The 12,906-nt window shown below is 50.1% G+C and overlaps 2 protein-coding genes across 2 annotated transcripts; both read right to left on the reverse strand.

Moving 5' to 3' along the window:
- Positions 1 to 6,268: 6,268 nt before the first annotated feature.
- Positions 6,269 to 9,115, reverse strand: MYCGRDRAFT_48895 (uncharacterized protein; the record flags this gene model as incomplete). The annotated part of the gene is made up of 6 exons (XM_003849008.1): positions 6,269 to 7,330; positions 7,386 to 7,463; positions 7,514 to 8,440; positions 8,529 to 8,641; positions 8,697 to 8,729; positions 8,782 to 9,115. 6 exons carry the CDS (start codon positions 9,113 to 9,115, stop codon positions 6,269 to 6,271), a joined length of 2,547 nt encoding a protein of 848 aa, XP_003849056.1.
- Positions 9,116 to 9,921: 806 nt separating this feature from the next.
- Positions 9,922 to 12,645, reverse strand: MYCGRDRAFT_76524 (uncharacterized protein; the record flags this gene model as incomplete). Its single annotated transcript, XM_003849007.1, has 2 exons — positions 9,922 to 10,110; positions 10,172 to 12,645. The coding sequence occupies 2 exons, from the start codon at positions 12,308 to 12,310 to the stop codon at positions 9,922 to 9,924; spliced, it is 2,328 nt and encodes a 775-aa protein (XP_003849055.1).
- Positions 12,646 to 12,906: the final 261 nt, after the last annotated feature.

A 12,906-nucleotide genomic window follows, 5' to 3' on the forward strand; every position in this document is an offset into this window, starting at 1 on the left:
CCGTCTCGAGTTCCTTCTCGACAGTTTTTCGATACCTTACAAGATATAGCTAATAGGTTCTACGAAGGCTAAGGCCGTTAGTAGAGCTACCTTTAGATACCTCGCTCGGTTATCTTAGAAACGAGATATTACTATCTTTACCGCCTCCCTCGAAGACATCGAGAAGGCGTTACGTACGAAGAAAGCCCTTACTTGTAAGGATATTGTCGAGAAGCTTCCTAAATACTACCGCCCCTAGATACGTACCTTTATCCGGGAAGGAGAGCAGCTACCTCCGTATCGACCCGGATTTAACTACGAGATCCTACTTACTACCGATAGTAACGGGAAACCTAGCGAACCTCCCTAGGGCCCTCTCTACAATATAACCTAGGACGAGCTTTTAGTCCTCCGGAAGGAACTATACTCGCTCCTTAAGAAGGGCTATATTCGGTATAGCAAGTCCCCTACCGCTGCGCTAGTTCTTTTCGCTAAGAAACCCGGCGGCGGCCTTCGTTTCTATATCGACTACCGTAGACTAAACGCTATTACCTTAAAGGACCGTTTTCCCCTCCTGCTTATCTAAGAGACGCTTACGTCTCTTAGTAAAGCTAAGTAGCTTACAAAGCTCGACGTTTCTACTACATTTCATCGGATCCGTATTGCTAAAGGCGAGGAATAGAAGACTACTTTCCGTACCCGCTACAGCTTGTTCGAGTAGAACGTTTGCCCCTTTAGTCTTACTAGTACGCCGGCTACCTTCTAACGGTATCTAAACTAGATCCTACGCGACTTACTCGACAACTTTTGTATAGCCTATATCGACGACATCCTTATCTTCTCTTCCGGTACCCTTGCCGACTACTAGGAGAAGGTAACGTAGGTTTTATAACGCATCGAGGATAGCGAGCTTGTCCTAGATATATCGAAGTGCGAGTTCGAGACTCGTACTACGAAGTACCTAGGATATATCGTTAAAGTAGGTATCGGCGTACGAATAGACCCCGCGAAGGTATAGGCTATCTGGGACTAGGATAGACCCCTAACTATTCGCGGAGTCCGCTTGTTCCTTAGGTTCGCTAATTACTATAGGATGTTTATCCGCAAGTATAGCAATCTCGTTTGCCCTCTTACCGATCTTACGAAGAAGACGATAGGCTTTCGTTAGGGAGACGAACAGGATAAGGCTTTCGAGGATATTAAGGACGCTTTTATCTACGGGCCTGTCCTAGCGAGCTACGACCCGGACAAGAAGACGCGAGTCGAGCCCGACTCTTTAGGCTAGGCGACAGGCGGTGTATTACATTAATTCGATACGGCACTACAGACTTAGCGACCGGTAGCGTTCTTCTCGCAGCGACACGCTATTGCCGAGATTAACTACGACATCTACGACAAAGAACTCTTAGCTATCGTTAAGTGTTTAAAGGAATGGAATTCGGAACTACGCGGACTAAAGCACGAATTCGAGGTCCTTACGGATTATAAGAACCTCGAGCCTTTCTTTATTAAGAAGTCTCTTAACGAACGCTAAATCCGATAGAGCGAGTTCCTCGCGCCCTTCCGTATGTTGTTAGTTTATCGCCCTAGAAAACAAGCTACCGTCCCGGATACGTTATCTCGATAGGAGTAGGATATGCCGCGAGACGAATCTAACGATAGGCTACGTAGTCGAGAGGGAATCTTACTCGACTCTAGCCTAAAGGCCTTCCCTACCGAGCTATCTACGCCTACTTCTCCCTTCCTAGACGATACTAAGTTATCGTAGCTTTAGATAGACGCTTTCTCGCTGCCGTACGGAAATAGTTACTTATACGTACTCGAGGCCGTCGAACAAGGTTAACGGGCGTTCCCTATAGATCTTAACCTTAAGCTCTCTATCGGGGAATGCGATATATAGGACGGCCTACTTCGCTTTCGAGAACGGATCTGGCTACCTCTCTTCGAACTGCTAACGACAAGGGTTATCCAAACGATGTACGACTCGGTCCTCGGTAGATATACCGGACGCGATGCTACTATCGACTTTCTATCTCGACAGTTCTTCTAGCCGGGAATAAACGCCGAAGTACGTAAGTTCGTACGAAACTATGCTACGTATAGGTAGACTACTATCTAGAGAGAGAAGCGACGCGGGCTATTACGTCCCTTACCGATCCTAGAGTGTATTTAGACGGAGATATCGATAGACTTTGTTATAGACCTAGCGCCTAACGAAGAGGACGGCGCTACTACCCTCCTTGTTATTACGGATCGCCTCGGGAAAGGTACTATGCTCTTACGAGTCCTTCCTAGCTAGTTCGACGCTAAGGGCGTCGTAGAGCTCCTTATCGAACGCTACGTCGGCATATACTAGCTGCCTACTAGTATTACGTCGGATTAAGGTGTTTAATTTGTTAACGCCCTCTAGAAAGAAGTATGCGAGCGGTTAGGTATCGTTTGGCGACTATCTACCGCGTACTACCCGGAGACCGACGGTTCTACTAAACGACGAAACTAGGAAGTCGAGACCTATTTGCGGGTATTCGTTAGCTATAATTAAGGCGATTAGGGCAAGTAGCTCTCGCTTGTACAGATCGCCTTAGATTTGCGCGTACCCTCTACGACATAGGTCTCTCTCTTCTTCCTTACGTACAGGTACTACCTGCGTACGATTGAGACTATTTCCGATACTATTGAGTCGCCTCGGAACCCTCGCGAAGAAGGTACGTATATCGTTACTAAGCTGTAACAGGCTCGCGAGTTCGCCGCTTTAGTAATAGCCGTAGCCTAGTAGTAGTAGGAGTACTATACAAACCGGTCCCGGAACGTTGCTACTAAGTACAAGGTCGGGGACAAAGTCTAGCTCTTACTTCGGAATATTAAGACGGACCGGCCTACGAAGAAGCTCGACTAGATTTACGCGAAGTATACGGTTGTCCGTACTTTCGAGAGTATGCCCTACTTCGTCAAGCTCGATGTTCCTCGCGGTATTTATCCGAGGTTTTATACGTCGCTCTTACGATTAGTGTATAACGATGCGCTTCCGTCCTAGGTCGTTACGGATTCGTAGCCCGCTACGATTCTTAATAATACAGGAGACGAAGAATACGGTGTAGAGGCTCTTCTGCGCTATCGTATAAGGCGCGTCGGCCGCGGCTATCGCCGAGAGGCTCTTATTAAGTAGGTAGGTTACGACCGACCTACTTAGGAACCTTTGCGCGAGTTTAAGGATACAGTAGCTCTCGAGCGTTTCGAAACGCTCTACGGCGACGCGAATACGGCGGACGGTCCTATATAACCTTAAACTACGCGACGTTAGACTCCTTAGTCCGGTTCTTTATTACGGGCCCTTACCTTTACCGGATACTAGATACGACTACTAGATACTAGATACGACTACTAGATACCTGTTTATCTATCGTACGATATAAAACTACGACACCGCGCTCGCGGTATGCTAGACTCGACCCTCTTCCTTTAACAAAAGATAAGAATCTCGCAAAAGATTTAAGTCTTCCCCCTCTTAAACTTGTAGTAAACTATATCGACTATATAACGAAGCACTTAGAAGTCTACGACTTCCTGATCGGGTAAAACCTACAAGTTTAAGAGGAGTATTACAGAATAGAGGACCTATATAACGTAATAGTGTATATAGTAACATATAGAGTACAACCCTACTTACGATATAGGGTTAGCCGAACTACTTCTGTACGCACCCTAAATAGCCAGCCGTTAGGCTACTATGTCTATTAGCCGCTTCGTTATCGGCCTAGACGTTGTCGACTAGTAGGTTGCATAAGGCGTCTTAAGAACGTATAAATTTAAGCATATGCAGATTCCTAAAAAATATATACCTAACAATTTCCTAAAGGTCAAATAGCTAAGTAGAATAGACCCTTTACCTCCGGCTTTTTATAAGCTGCAGAGCATAAGATTAGCAGGTTAGGAGGTAACGGAGCTAGATTTCTAGGACAGGAATAGGGTAGAATTTTAAGGCGGATTTAATAGTCACACCGGTTTTGCGATTGGGGGTGGGGATAGGGGGGGGGGGGGGGGGGGGGGGGGGGGGTATTATCAGAGGCTGGTGCCTAAAGCTGCATCGGCTGTGCCGATGCCTAGGCTAACGCCCAACGGACGAACGCCGGTTCAGAAATCCACTAGGCCGAATTGGGAACAAGCTTCCTTTCGGCCGACTAGAAGGCCATGTATGCGCTAAGCGACGCTACGCGCACACATAGCTTATACTCGACGTTCCGTTGTTCTAGATAGATCTTCTTTTCGGTAGCTTTAGAATTTCATACATTCGGATCTGGACCTTTGTGCGCAACTTCGGTTCAGACCCTTACACTAGGCCCTTAAGATTAAGGACCTTCTAGTGCCTCGTTTTCGTAGAGTTGTAGGTCGCTGTAATTTGCTTGTCGAAGTAGGACTGCTATGTTGTTACCAGATAGAGCACCAGCCCTAGCAGCGACTATTTAGGCATGCGCTTCTTCTCGCTGTCGCCTTTAATGCCGGAGTAATATCCTTCAGCGGCGTTAGTAGTGTTGCACTAAGGAAGAAGGTAGTTAGAACAAAAATTCCAAAACTTAAGAAACTTCTCGAGGGGTCGTTAAATAGACCTAATTAGGCTTAGCGCCGACTTTACGCCGGCGTAAGCTAATCATAAATTCGATAATTGTCGTTAGCGTTGCTAACTTACCCTTATAAGAAGTAGATTGTTTACTCTCGCCTATGTCGCCTACGCTATTAAATTATTAACATTCCAGTGTCGCTGTAGATATGTCCTTTTATCGTCCTTGCTACGGTTAGCTAGTATCCGATCTACCCTCTCGAGCAGCTTAGCGCACTTAGCGCGAGTCCGAGCCTGCGACAACGCCCTCTAGAGCAGCGAGAATTTAGCGCGATATCCCTTTAAAGGGAAGTTGCGCAACAGTGTTTCTTTAGCGTGTTTCTAGTACAAGAGCTGTCGGATACTAGCCTTCTTAAAGACTGTGCGAATAGCCAGCTGCTCGGCGCTGCTGTCGTCTATTACCGCGTAGCGTAGCTTCTACCTTAGAGCCTACTCTCGAAGGGTAGTAATAGCTAGAGCAATAAGGACAGCTTGCTAGTTCTGCGTAATAAACTAGCTAAGGGGGAGCTATTAGCCTTCGTCCGTAAAGTAGTAAATAGTAAACAATACCTACTTTAGCTTGTAGCAGTCGTACGTTCTATCTATAAGGAAGAGCTAATAATTGCCGGTGTTTAGGTATTCTAATTGCTACGCGGTAGCTATTACAACCCCCTTTACGAGCTCCGCACCGCTTATAGCAGTAACCTCTTAGGCCTTAAAGCTACTGTCTACCGCGGTAGCGACTACCTTATCGACCTAACGCTTGCTATCGCTAACGACTAATCTAACAATACAGCGCACATCTCGGGCTCTATTAACAGCTATACGGTTTATATTACGAACGGAGTTATATAATATAGAGCTTCTACCGGCCTTAACGAGCGACTAATTATAGTCTAGCTTCTTCTTTAGCGCTAATAGCTTAGGCAGCACTTCTAGCATTAGCTTTACGAGCTCTTTAACGCCGTTGTTCGTAAACCGGTAGTCTATAGATTCGAGGGAATAGTTGTAGCTACTATTGTCGCGAGTGCGTTTAACTTCTACTAACATAGGCTCCTTGCTTATAGCATCCTTATAGTAGAAAATCAGAGCGATTCTAGCATTACAACCTAACTGCATTAGCGACTAGCTATAGCACTAGATTTACTACTTACTATGCTTATAAGCGTTCTAACTTAGCCGTTTACTAGCACCGCTATAGGCCTTACTTAGTCGGCCACACTTGCAGCGACATTAAACTCGTTTAGTAAACTGCTTAGTGCGCTTCTAGCGCTTCCTTTCACTCTATACGTTGCTTATAAATAGCCACACCAGCGTAAACAGCGCGATCTTTAACGTTAATGGATCCTTTACATTAAACAGCTTAGCTCGCCATTTACTAATGTCGTTAGGAAAACCGCTAGCGCTAACGGTAACTAAAATAAGGCACAAGAGCGCTGCAAAAACGGCGTTGCAACGCATAGTAAATAAATAAGGATTAAGGAAGCCATGCCGGCGACGGTAAGGTTCACATCCACCGTCTGTCGACAACAACAAAACACCACTAACTTAATGAACACAACAACAACACGGCTGGTAGATATCGATCGACAAGGGCCTTAATTAGTGCTGACTCGTGGTGGTGTTTAGGCTCTATTTAGTGCCGGTTTGGCGCCGATATACACATAACCATCTTCTGTCGAGCTGCACTTCCCGCTAAGGTAAATGCAACCCCGTCGACAAACTCGGCGGACAATCTTCCTCCCTCGTCCCCCATTCACTTTCGACATCCCCCAACACAAGATCCAATGTCCCACCGTTCAAGAAAAACTCATGATCAATCCAATTCTTTGTATACGTCCTCCCGTTCAACTTCGCCGACTGCACATACATCTTCTCATATGTCGGATCGAAATTGACATTGCGAATCGTCGCCGTCTTGCCCGTCTGCGGGTTCTTAATACTGACGCTGGGGAAGTAGGGCGGAATGATGAAGTATACATTCTGCCCTGCAGAAGGAAAGACGCCGAGCATGCTGAAGAAGACGAACGTGCCCATGGCTCCGCTGTCGTCGTTGCCTGGAATGCCGGTTATGGTATCGTTGAACATGTCGGGGATGTACATGTGCGTGCGCTTGGCTGAGAGGCCCGGACGGCCGGCGTAGTGGTAGAGGAAAGCGGTCAGGAAGGCTTGCTCATCGCCCATGTACAGCACGCCACTGTCGTGGAGCTTTTCGAGACGTGCTAGGAAGGCTTCTCGTCCGCCGAGGAGGGTTATGAGGCCTTGCATGTCCCCGGGTACGAAGAAGAGGTAAGTCCATGGACTCCCTTCGTAGGTCTCGTGGCCTGATGGGTTGAGATAACAGCCGTGGAAGTTATTCAGGTCGGAGCAGAGAGTGGCATTTTGGAAACCGAAAGTGCCGTTCTTCCAGCGTGGTTGAGGGAAGCCTTTGAAGCCCATGGATTCGATGTCGGGGTTGTAGACGTTCTTCCAGTTCCCGGCTCGGAGGGTGTACTTTTCGTAGTCTTCGTGTCGACCAGTGGCGTTGGCCATCGAGGCGATGCAAAAGTCGTCGTATGCATATTCTACTGTTCGAGAAATCGATCGGGTCCGCAATCCCTCATGTAGGGGGTCATATTTTTCTTTAAACGGGACGTAGCCGATGGTCTTCCAGCTATCGAGACTTCCTCGTCCTTCGACATCCCAGTTGGCAGGCTCCTCTTCCGCATCTTTGACAATGGCTGCATATGCATCGTCCCAGTTGACACCTTCGAGTTTCTGTTCCCAAGGTCAGCCATGGTCCGTAAGTCTGTCAGGGTTAGGGTTGCCCAACCTTCACAAAGCTGTCAACGATAACCACATCGGCATTTGAACCGCCCTGGGTCAAGCCCTTACAAAAGCTCATCCGGCACTATCCGTAAGTCAGCAGACACTCAGTGAGTGAAATGTAACGCATCTTACATCAGGAAGCCAACCAAGATGCTTCTGCGTATCGATCAAAGACCGCACCATCCTGGATTGTGAAATCGTATCAACCAGCATATAGAACGGATGCACTCCTCGGAACGTGTCCCAGATACAGTACCAGCTGTCATAGTACGGTTCGGTCGAGTTCCAAAGCTGATTCTCTCCCGTATAGTCCTGCGGGCTGAGAAATGCTCGATAGACGCCGCTCCAATAGTTCCTCAGATGCTTCTTGTCAACGCCCTTCGAGTCGATCTTGATGGGTGCCAGCTTCTTCCTCCAAGCTTTCTCCGACTCCCTCCGTAGTCGCTCGAAGTTCCAGTCTCCGACCTCGTTCTCGGCGTTCTCGCAGGCACGTTCGATACTCAGCCAGGAGAGTCCGTATCGCACCCAAATCGTGTCTGTCGCCTTGACGTTCTCAAAGCGGGCGTATACTCCCTGCTTGGGTCCAAAGTAGAGGCTCGTGTCGTTCATGTAGCTCTGATCAGGCAAGACCGCTGATGAGTTGAAACCACCAACATCTTGGACTTTTGCTCCTTTGACGTCCACGCATGTATATGCTCGGTAATGCCCCTGGCCGAAGCTGGGGTTGAAACGACCTTCAGCTGTGAATCTCTGCTTCACGGGGTCGATGTAAAGCGCTCTCGTTCCTTGCGAGCCTGGCAGATCAGAACCCTCCTGCAGAATGGTCATGTCGGTTGTATCCGTGCCGTTGGCGAAGGAGAACTTGAAAATGGCCACTTTCATGGATGCTGCCATTTCCGATTTCACACCATTCTCCAGCTCGATGGAGAAGTATCCGGGAGTTGCTTGGACGCTTTCCTTCTTGTAATGAGAGCCACGGAAGGTCTTCTGCAGACGACACTCTGAGAGATTGGGGCATGACGGATATACGAAGATCGGGAAGTTGCCCATGGATGCCGACTGGTTGCTCTGTGGTCAGCATGGACACTCTGTGAACAAGACCGCATCATGCTGGAGATAATGAATCTCAAATCTAGACTGGACTTACTCCTCCAGTTCCAGAGTCGTGCAGCGCTGAGAAACCCCAGACTGCGCTATCATCGCTCGCAAAGCCGGCCATCTTTTCATCGCTCCTGACATCAGCTACCGGCTTAGCCATACCTAAGGTAGCCAGTAATCAGTACACCTTTTCGACAGAACGAGGCCAAAAACATACCGAACGGCAAAGTCGCCCCTGCAAAGACATGCCCTACAACCCATCAGCATACTCCCTCCACCACCACCCCCATCACAAGACCTACCACCCGGCCCCGTCCCAATCAACGGATCAATATACTGCAACACATCCTCTCCCTCTCCAACCCCAAACAACGCACTCCCAACGACCGCAACAACGATCACCACCGCCAACCCCGCCGCAAGACCGAAGCAATATTGTCGGACCCCGCATCGCGGTATCCGAACCGGAGACCGCTCATTGACATATTGCAGGAACGACTTGACCGACTGTACGGACTCCAAGAATTTCCGTCTCGGCTTGCTGTATTTGGGGTCGATGTCGAAGTCGTCTTGTTCCGGGTCGGCGGCGGGATCTTCGCCGTTCTCGAGGAGCTTGTAGGTCTGGAAGCTGGCCATGGAGGAGGGTTGGCTCAGAAGAGAGGCATGAGACGCAAGAAGAAGGAGAAAAGGATAATGCTAGGACAAGATTTGGATAGAAAGATGGCCCAGACGACAAGCAGTTCTGCAATCGCCAAGCCGATACTCCAAGGACGAGCGTATTGCGGAGGTATGTGGTAGGTGGCGCATGATCGGCATTCGCAACGCTGGACAGACCCTTGATGTGTTGTTAACAAACATCTTGAGGGCAGATACACCTTCCGCGAAGCCTTGTGATGGTGCGAGGCGATTGACAACGATGGAGCGCTGTGTCGACAGACAGTGGGCATCAGTGTAAGAAAGTGAAAGGGAGTCGTGCAAGCATCCAAAGTGAGATCCCGGCGGTGATCGGGCCTGCACTGTCCTTTTTGGGTCAGCTTGTGCAAGGGCCACAGCGAGCGCTGACCACATTATCGTACGTTGGGTGCGGTGCAAGTTCTGGTGGTTTCAGTGCACATCATCATTGAGAAAAGACAGAAGAGCTATCTGTCTGACTCATCCTTCCTCCCTCATGCTGCCGATATCCATGCTCTGAACCTATGGTATGCCAGGCTTTCTTCCCACTCTACCAGCCCATCGCAGCCTCATCAAATGTTCCAGTCGTTGTAGCGACCAGCGGACGAAAGCAGACCCATCGTAAAAACGCCCACGCCATGCTAAAGAAGCAGCCACGTCCCATGATCTTTTATGACCCGTACCAGTTGCTGAGACCTGAGATCCTGAGATCCGTACCATTCGTAGTCGCATTCGAGAAAATGTACACATCGTTGAGAGACATCCTTCGCCTAAGCAAGGTAGCCGAGATCGCCACCGTCCAGACGCTCCAGGTACTCCTTCTCGAGCAGGATGTCGATGCACTTCTTGATGTCGGAGACCTTGGGCGAGAAGCGGTTTTTGATCTGGGCGATGGTCTCGGACACCAGCTCGTTGTGTTTCATGATCTTGCGAGACTTCATGATGCGGACGATGGCGGACTAGGAAATGATTGTTAGCAAGGGAAACACGTCTAAACAGGATGAAAGGACAAAGACTTACCTGCATGAGCATCTTGCGGTCCTCCTCGATCGTCTTGTGGGTATCCTCAGCCTCCTGCTTCTGCTCAGCCTTGATCATGACGTTGAGGTTGACCTTGATCTTCTTATGCTTGAAAGCATGGTTGAGAGTGAAGGTAGCGCCGCTCGAATAAGGCGCATTGTCTGGCTTGGCAATCAGGAGCTTCGCCTTGAGCATGATGCCGATGGACGGGTCGAGAGTCTCCTTGACCAGCGAGGTCGCTTCAGCGATGTCGTCGTATGCCACAGTATCGGAGTCGTTGAACAAGAGGAGGATAGCCATCTGGTACGTGGAGACCTGAAGCGTGTAGGGGACCTTGTTCAGCTTGACAAAGTTGGCGCGCATCTCGCCCTTGCAGAGATGCCACAACCATGTCAGTTTGCGACCACCGTGCTTGCTTTGGTAGAAATTCGTGAAGCGCTCGTAGGTCTTGTTGATGACGGCAGGAGGCGCGAAGGGGGTGACAGGCGGCTGAAGAGGCCAGAACCCGGTTCCGAGAATCTGGTAGTTGGCGTCGACCTCCTCCTTTGGGTCCCTCTCACCAGCACTCGCATTCCGCCATACCTCGAATGCGTCGTTGAGATCTCTAGATGTCTGCATATCCTGGAACATGCGCTGTAACTTGTTGGTGTATTCGAATCCAGAAGCATCCTTGAGCTTGGCGATCATCGAAGTCTCAGCGTCGGGAGAGGCAGAGGTGGTGTTGACCAGGCGCTTTGCAAGGTGGCGGGAGTAGAACTTCTGGAAGACGTCCTTGTCTTCAACGTACTTGAAGATGGTCATCACCTGGTCGAGCGTCTTCTCCATGTCGTCCTCCTCGGTGGCCTTCGTCGAGCGCTTGAGAACATTGTCGGCGTGCTTGGCGAGGACTTCAGGCGACCGGTTGGGATTCTTCGCGCAGACCTTGTTGCGGTTGACATATTCGCGGCAAGCATTGTCGAGCGAGCGCACAAATTCCGACTCGCCGTTGAATGCGTTCTGCACCAGAGCGGCGTACTGCGTGTGCACTTCGAGCAGCGCGTCGATGTAGGCCTTTGGATCCAGGCCGTCCTTTGCATCGTCAATCTTCTCCACCGCGAGGAGACCAGCTTGACGAACGTGGCTCTCGAATCGAGTGCGCAGAGGATCGAGGCCCTCGGGAATCCTAGCCAGCAGCTTGTACATGCGCGCCATATCAGCTTCACGATCGTTGTCGAGCAAGACCTGGAACTCGTCTCGCAGAGTGACAGCATGCTTCGCGATCAGAGCTTGCTCGCAGCACTTCATCAGCGGAGTCAGAATCTCAGGCAGCAGGTAGAGTGGCACCCGCTCCTTCTCCTCGTCCAGCCTACGCTCCGCCTTCTTCATGTAGTCCACCACCGAATTCTCCGCGAGGAACTGCGACGACTCTTTCTCGTAGTACGCCGATGTCGCCTCGAGGTACGGCTTCTCAAAGTACTGGCGGTAGACGTCGAGTGTAGTCTTGGTGCTGTCCGACTCGTCGATGCCGAGTGAGACAAAAGACTGAACCACATCCTTGATCTTTGACTGCTCGATAGTCTCACCATTGCGCTGCTTCTCCACCAAACGCAGGACAGCGTCCATGACCGCATTTTGTGTTGATCCGAACATGTCCTCCTTCCACCGCACCAAATGCAGAGTGTAGATGTCGTACACGTCCTTTTTACCCTCATCCATCTCACGCTTCACCCAGTGACGGTTCAGATACCGGAACAGATGGTTGTTGTACATGCCGGCTTGTGTGTATCGCTTCCACTCCTTGATGTAGAATGTGAGGAGTGCTTCATCAGCGTGCAGGACCATCTCGGCGTGGACGCCTGCGAGGTGGCGCTTGAGGTAATCGTTGAGGCGATGGTAGAGGTCTTCTCCGAGGAGGTGCGCGCCGCGGTGGTTCGAGTTGAGGTGGCTGTTCGCTGAGCCGGCGGCTTTTTGTGCTGTGCAGAAGTTGTGGATGGAGGTGTAGAGGGACATGTATGTCCGGAGGTCGACGCCATCACTCAGGCTGTACATGATCTGTTCCACACCCCACTGCAAATAGTTCCATGTGCCGACAACATCGTCCTTGGATGTGGGCATAGGCGGAGGTGGCTGCTTGGCCGAGTTGGCGCCTGCTTGTGACATGCTGGGCAATGTCGCGCAGTGCTGTCGTGGTGAGGGATCGTTCGGTGGTGGCTGGGTCGGTGGGTGGTAGGTAGGTTGGTGGAGGTGGTGGGGTTGATGGCGAGGAGGATGTGAGAAAGAGGAAGAAGAGCTGGTCTGCCGAAAGATGCGCTCTACTGCAGAAGACAACGGGCTCGTCCGCTGCAGGTAACTTCGCGCAAGTGAATGGTTGTATGCCCTCCAGCAGCGCGGTGGTGGAAGAATGGACCAGGAATTCACGTGTCGTTTTCGATGGCGAAATTCTTTGTCGAGAATGAGGTGACGCAGACGCTGGTGACGAGCAGAGTGGACAGGCTCCGAGGGCAGTCACGTTGTTGAGTTGGAGAGCGGAGTCACTCTGCGAGGTGAATGAGGTCGAAGGTGGAAGATGGATCGAAGGCACGTCACACTGAGTTGTGGAGAATTCAGGCACCCACGCAAGGCAGCAATCACGAAAAGTGCCTTATGCGCAGTTGAACAAAGGAAGCAGAGATTGAACGCATGAGCATGAGCTGAGGTTCTTCATTGTTTGTACATCTGTATGTTGTTACATCTATACCACTGATACACTGCATGCA

This window comes from Zymoseptoria tritici, chromosome 10, assembly GCF_000219625.1.
Source record: "Zymoseptoria tritici IPO323 chromosome 10, whole genome shotgun sequence".
Taxonomy (NCBI): Eukaryota; Fungi; Ascomycota; class Dothideomycetes; order Mycosphaerellales; family Mycosphaerellaceae; genus Zymoseptoria; species Zymoseptoria tritici.